Source organism: Benincasa hispida, chromosome 6 (assembly GCF_009727055.1).
Source record: "Benincasa hispida cultivar B227 chromosome 6, ASM972705v1, whole genome shotgun sequence".
NCBI classification, from domain to species: domain Eukaryota; kingdom Viridiplantae; phylum Streptophyta; class Magnoliopsida; order Cucurbitales; family Cucurbitaceae; genus Benincasa; species Benincasa hispida.
Window position 1 is genome coordinate 3,997,217 of NC_052354.1, and position 7,283 is coordinate 4,004,499.

The following is a 7,283-nucleotide window of genomic DNA, read 5'->3' on the forward strand; positions in this document are numbered from 1 at the left end:
TTTAGAAATTGAAGAACAAAAGTCTATTGAAGTTGAGAAAGTAGAAGTCACTAATGAGCAAGAAGACCTACAAAACTATTCTTTAACAAGAACTATAAGAACCCCTGTTGGATATGTTGAATTAGATTATGCTAGTGTTGCTTTGAGTGCTACTATTTCTCTAAGCAATAATGAACCTACAGGCTTTGAAATAACTACTAATAATCTTGAAGCTGTAATGGATTAAGGCCATGAATGAAGAGATTAGGTCTCTCAATCTAAATGACACTTGAAAGCTTGTGTCCTTACCTAAAGGGTACACATCTATATCATGTAAGTAGATCTACAAATTCGATGAAGAGATACCAGGAGTCCAAAAGTCTAGGTTCAAGGCAAGACTTGCAGTTAAAGGGTTCACACCGAAAGAAGGCATAAACTACAATGAAACGTTCTCACCACTAGTACAACAAACATTAATTAGACTATTTCTTTCCTTAGTTGTTCAAAAGGACTTTGAGTTAGACCAATTGGATGTTAAGACTACAACTTATTTCAGAGACAATTCCTTTAAGCCATAAAGATTCCTTAATAGCTTCAGCTAATGCAATATATTCAAATTTAGTTGTAAATAAAGAAACTCCGAACTATAAAGTAGATTTCCAACTTACGGTACAACAAATTAGTTTAAACACAAAACCAATCAAAGATATACGTTTATCAATATCAGCAACATAATTGGAATTTTGTAATTCATTACACATAACACCTTGAAAGGAAGTGACAAAATAATTCCTACAAAGTGAGTAGACAAAATAAAAGATTCACCAAGTTTTCCAGATTAAAGTAATGAGAACAAAATTCGAGAGCCAAGTGAGTCTCAATCCCATCCATATGCAAAGCCTCATTTCATCCGCCAACAAAAACAATTGCAAAATACATACATATATATATATATATATATAAACAATTTGGTTTTTTTTTTTTGGAACTCCCCTAAGCCAATAAAGTATATATACATGCATGTATAAATTAATGACATAACAAAGAACGAAGAAGTGTGAAAATTAGTAATAATAATACATATACTTATTTGCCAGGCATGTTGGATCTTGAGTAAAAAGAAGTAGCTAAATTTGGCCTAATGTTGGTGTAAATTCTTCCGACTTCTCTGCAATATTGTATCAAAGAATTCTTGTTCCACTTCATCTAGTCTCTTCAATGTTTCTTTCCATACAACCAACTCCTTATTATGCAAGTACGAACCAATGGTTTTCAAAGCTAATGGAAGTCTTCCAACCTTTTCCACAATTTCATTACAAAGTTCTTTTTTATCAAAAGGCCTATCTTCAAATGCATACCTACAAAACAGTGAGTAAGCACTCTCATGAGAAAGTAACTCCACGTTGTATTCTTTCACTTCATCACTATAATTGAGTTGATCAAGAACATCTCTATTTCTACTCGTAATAACAACTCTGCTCCCGGCTCCAAACCAATCCGGACTTCCAGCTAACTTTTGAATTTGCCTTGTTTCATCAACTCCATCAAGGACAATAAGAACCTTTCTATTACTCATGTGATGCTTAATCAGTCGTGCCCCGTGATCTTCATCACATATTTTAGTTTCTTCTGATAGAAGTTCAGAAAACATTTCATGCTGAAGTGGGACCAAACTGTTTTGCTTTGAAGAAAGGTAAAGAAAACAACCACTCTCAAATTCAGCTATAATTGTTTTGTAAACAACTTCAGCAATGCTTGTTTTTCCTATGCCACTTGATCCAAATATCCCCCCAAAAAGTATGTCATTGGGCCTTTCTAAGTCCAGGAGATTACACACTTCCACCACTTGATTCTCAATTCCAACAAAACTAGTTTCGTAAGAAAGTACCAACTTATGATTAGACTGCTTCCACATATAGTTCCAAAAAAAGCCATTTTCATTGCTGCAAGATCAAAGTATTTCGAAGTTAATTATCAGTTGGATGCTTGAAGAATTCAATCAAATATACCATTATGAATCAAAGAAATAATGGAAAAGGTTATGCTTTGTTGAAAGATTGATATAACTAAATTTATTATCACCCATTAGCTTAAGTTTTTGGGTTAGTCGATGATTTAACATGGTAACAGTCTAACAGAGCAGGAGATCTTGTATTCAAACCCTTGTAATAATGTCATTTCCTCCCTATTTAATATCTATTGAAAATTCTATGTACTCTACCTGTAATCTTCATCATCTTCGTCTAGGAAATTGTCAGAATTTGTCAAGAGAGGAGCATTAGATGGTGAAGATGATAAGGTGATTGCAGGAGAACCTGTAAATGAAATAAAACTATCAAATAAGGTAGAGGAATTGGAAACACCCAAAAATGAAAAATAAATAAAAAAAAGAAAGAAAAACATGAATCAGGATAGACACTTTGCCTTGAGAAATTCTTAACATGTCCAAGGACTTTTCTCCTCCCACATATCGTAAACTTGGTGGAAGCTTGGGTACTTGCTTTAGCTTGTGGCAATCATTCAAGTACAATGCTTTAAGGTTAATAAGTTGTTCGATGCTTTCTGACAGCCTTTCAAAATGGTTGCTGCTGAGATCTAGAATTCCCAATGAGGAAAAGAGTTCAAGATCATTAGGAATGTCTTCATCCACAAGATTACAATCACTTAAATTTAAATCTTCAAGTGACCGAAAAGATTGTGTTGGCAAACTAGCCAAAGAATGCCAGATATTGCTTTTCAGCCTTTCACAGTTCAAAATTCTTAGATTTTCCAAGAACGGAATTACACTTATGGATGTTCCCCCAACGTCAAGCTCCTCAAGAGGCTTTATATTCCCCAAACTTGGTGGAATTTGGTCCAAGTTTTTGCAGCCATTCAGAATGAGAGTTTTAAGTGAACTCAGGCTACCAATTTCAGTTGAAAGACTAGAAAGTCTAATACAATTCTTTAGGTTCAATAAAACCAAGGCAATTAGATACGTAATGGAGGGAGAAACTTGATTTATGGAAGTCCCATCAATGTGTAGCTCAATCAAATATTCCATGCAACATCCAAACTCTGGAAAAAACTCAAGACCAGAGTTAGAAAGACGTAAGGTCTTGAGCCTTTTGCAAGTGATAGGAAATAAAAACCTTGTAAAATGGACACAGCCCTCCATATCCAATAAAACAAGACGTTTGAGACTATTGATTGACGAATGAACTTCTTGTAGTCTTCCACAATTACGTAAAATCAATCGTCGAAGATTTCGAACCTCTGAAAAATCAGGAGTCTCAACCAAATACTTTGAATCACTCGCATCGATCTCCTTCAAATTCCCAAATTTCTGTTACAGAACAATCAATTGCATTACATCTACTTTGTTAGACATTAATTTTGTAATGAGGACATATAATCATCCATAGAATGAACTAAATTTTATTGTGTATAGCTCAAATAAGATGCAGTTTTTGTTATGACAGAAACAAACCGACAAGAAAAACCTAAAAAACTAGAAGAAATTGACTCATAAATTTACGTAGATCACTAACGGTGTGTTAGTGACATCTACGGGGAGGAAAAGCCAGGTTTATTATCTTTGAGAAGAAGAAAATTATGGAATAAAGGACCATATGAAAAGAAACCAAAGCTATAGGGTCCTTTTATACTACTTGGAGCCCATTACTTTCCTACCCCTTCTAGAAGTAGGAATAAACTCTTATTGCTTTTAGATAGCGAAACTCGTGACTTTCTTATTCATTTCAATGTGGGACAACAGATTTAAGGAGTCTCAACACAAATGATACATTTGGCATATGATGCATAATTTAGAGACAAATAATACATTAATTAGCATTTATATATATATATATATATGTAGATGCTAACCTTCGTTCCATTCCAAAGTCGTTCAACATTACTACCAGGCAAGTGTAATTCAAGCAGAGGTAACGGTTGAAAAGTTGATGGCAAATACTTTGAAGGATAGCCTGGCCAGTTGAGCAATGTCAATTTGTTTGACAGACATTCAATATCCTCAGAAATTTGCACATTGTTTATTTGTAAAATTTTTAGCTCAGTCATATCTGCAAATGACTTGGCCTCCAATACTAATTCTTCTTCCTCCTCTAAGTCCATCATTATTCCTTGAATGCATTTTAAATCCTAGCAAACCAAAACATAATACTAACAATAATTACAACGGCCCAAAACAATAGTACATATATTGGATCAAAAAGTACACAAGTTCTTACATAGTTTTCATGAAAAACACGACTAGCATCTTCTCGTAGCCAAATCCTGGTTTGTTGATGAGTTCCCAGCTTGCGGCGCACAAGTTCTTGGGCCATACAAAGAATCAAGATATGGATTTGTATATGCTCATTTGAAATATCAATAAGACATGTATCTGCCAACAATTGCAATTGAGCATCGGGTGAGTTATAACCAAAGCCTTGAAGTATTTCAGTCACTCTGTCCACCTTCTCTCCATTGAGGAAACATGCCAAATCCAAAAAAATCTGTTGGCTCTCTGCTTCTAATCCTTCATAACTTGACTTTAATACATCAGAGAAAATATTATCAAAAACTAGTTTATGATAACCCTTCAATTTATCTTCCCATACATCTATACCTTGACCATACAAAGAAGATGCTATTTTGATCACAGCTAATGGGAGTGTTCCAACCTTTTCGATTATCTCATTAGAAAGTTCCTGAAAATTGTCATCAGGAGGGTGTTTTCGTCGAAATGCATGCTTGCAGAAGAGGGAGAAGGCACTGGTATGAGAAAGTAATTCTACATTGTATTCTTGCACTTTGTATTTGAAGTTGATTTGACGAAGAATATGTTTATTTCTGGTTGTAACAATGATTCGACTCTTTGCAGGGAACCAATCAGGGCTTCCAGCTAACATTTCCAATTGACTTTTTTCGGTTATCCCATCGAAAACGAGAAGCACCTTTTGACATGATCTCAAATTATGCTTAATCCTTTCAACTCCAACATTCTCATCACAAATTTTGATGTCTTGTAGGAAAAAAAGTTGTGAAAGTAGTTGTTGCTGCAATGAGACTATATTGCTTCCAGAAATGTGAAGAAAGCAACAATTATTGCTAAATGTAGTTGCAAATTTGTCATAAAGAAGTTTGGCGATGGTTGTCTTACCAATACCTCCCATCCCTACTATCCCTATCAAACGTGCTGGTTCTTCGTCTGAGCCTATGCCAAGGAGCATTTCCATTGTTCTTAATCGATGTTCCATTTCAAATAAATAACTATTTTTGGCTTCCAACTTAAGATTAAGCAACTTATCAAATATCATCCTTCTGATTTTTCTAGTGTCGGACAACCTGCAGCATGTGCAAACTCCAAATATCAACTTAAGATTAAGTAACTAATCAAATATCAACTTATCAAATAATTTTCTACTTACAAATTTAATGGTTGTAGAACAACTCCAGAGAGAGAGCAAATTTGTGACATAGCGTCCCTCCATCCATAGACCTCCTTCCAGTTTTTGTTTTTTGGGCCATTACGAATGAAATCTCGAAGTGCTTGACCAAAAAAATATTTACAACCAAATAAAACATTACTAGTCTTATCAATACAAAACAGAGGAAGAACCTGGTATGTGGTTTTGTGTATCTTAACCAACTCTCTCAAACACAACTTGGAAGAAGCATATCCCTTTGATAGAACAACTATGCAAGTCTTTGATCCTTCAATTGCTTTCACAATCTTATCACTCACCTTATCCTCATCATGATTATCATGATCATCATCCATAAACACCTTCATTCCCCATCCACGCAGGTTCTCGTATAATTCCTTTCTAAAACGTCTGTAATTTTCGTCTTCTTCGTCTCTGTTGAAACTAATGAAAACATCAAAAACCATCTGAGACTTAGGATTAGATGATGAACCAGCCATGCCTTCTACAAACACAATCTCTCCATCCAACTCTATTTCAAAGACACAAAAGGAAATATGAAAAAGGATAAGATTAAGAATATAGTGTTTTGGACTTTCAAAACTCCCCAATATTATTAAAATGAATAATCATAGACAACTTCAACATCACTCAACACTTTAATTATCAATTTGTTTCAAAGATAGTCTAATTTTCTTGTGTTCACATCTAAATGGCTTAAATAAATTGACATATTTTGTGCTGTATTTGAAAAAAAAAAAAAAACCCAATTTACCATTCATTATTATGAAATTATCAGTCATGGACTTAATTTGAATCCTCAATTCATTTTTTTCATAAGAATTATTTTTCTGCTACATTATCATCAATTTATAATGGTTCACTTTGTTCTATTGGTAACAATTCTGATTGAATGTTGATACACTATTGGTACACTCGGAATTGAATTTTGAAAGTATTTTATTAGATTAGTTACTTGTTTATCTTAAGAAAACCCTTATCAAAAGAGTGGGGGTTTGGTTTGATTTGTTTTGGTAGGGATAGATATATAATTATGTTAATTTTTGAGAATTAATTTTCAATTTTGGCATATAATTTAGGGAAAAATTTAGGTGCAACCATCTTCTATGTATTCTGTACCCAAAGTTTTTTTCATTTTTTTTTATGTGGTAAAGAAAAGGAGAACATGTAGTTAGGTGTAATCTAGACTACACCTAATCATTGCTCAATAATATAACATTGTATTCTTTTTGTACTAACAAATAATTGAAGGTTCATGGATTGTCCGTTGGGATAGGTCTGTCGGGATACCTTATCCCGATAGTTTATTCGTTGGCGTCAGCATAGACTGTCTATGCCGATGCTATTTAAGTTCATGGATTTGCCGACGCTGAATGCATGGCATCGACATAGACCCTTCACGCCAACGACATTCATATGCATCGACAAGATGCTTTTCTAATGCTTACATTTGTATGCATCAGGATATGTTGTTTTTACAGACGTTGACCTTTTGTCGACACTTAACATATAGCGTCATGATAGATGACCTTTACCTATACCTATGTAGTCTGGGTAAGTCTGACAATGTTGTTTATGTTGCATCGTATGCATTTGTTATCTGTGAGAGAATTCAAGTCAAGGTGAAGACTTATTGGGATGCCTTCAATCCTAATCATAATTAGTTTAGGAGATGTTTAATTATTTATTTAATTCTTTTCCTTTTCCGCCTTAGGTTTAGAGAAGCGCAATACATAAACACTCTAACTCTTGAGACATTATTCGTTATGTATTTTTTGTAACACTCTTTCTAATAAAATCATTTTCCCTATGTCCCATAGACGTAACTAACATATTGTTAGTGACCTACATAAATTTGTATGTCAATCTTCT

The 7,283-nt window shown here is 34.0% G+C and overlaps 1 protein-coding gene across 1 annotated transcript; it reads right to left on the reverse strand.

The window, feature by feature from the left end:
* Positions 1-905: 905 nt before the first annotated feature.
* On the reverse strand, positions 906-6,006 carry LOC120079999 (TMV resistance protein N-like). Its single transcript, XM_039034508.1, is given in 8 exon segments — positions 906-1,646; positions 1,648-1,687; positions 1,690-1,922; positions 2,201-2,294; positions 2,404-3,304; positions 3,847-4,122; positions 4,212-5,310; positions 5,394-6,006. Coding segments are annotated over 8 exon segments (3,669 nt in total). The 5' UTR covers positions 5,891-6,006; the 3' UTR covers positions 906-1,117.
* Positions 6,007-7,283: the final 1,277 nt, after the last annotated feature.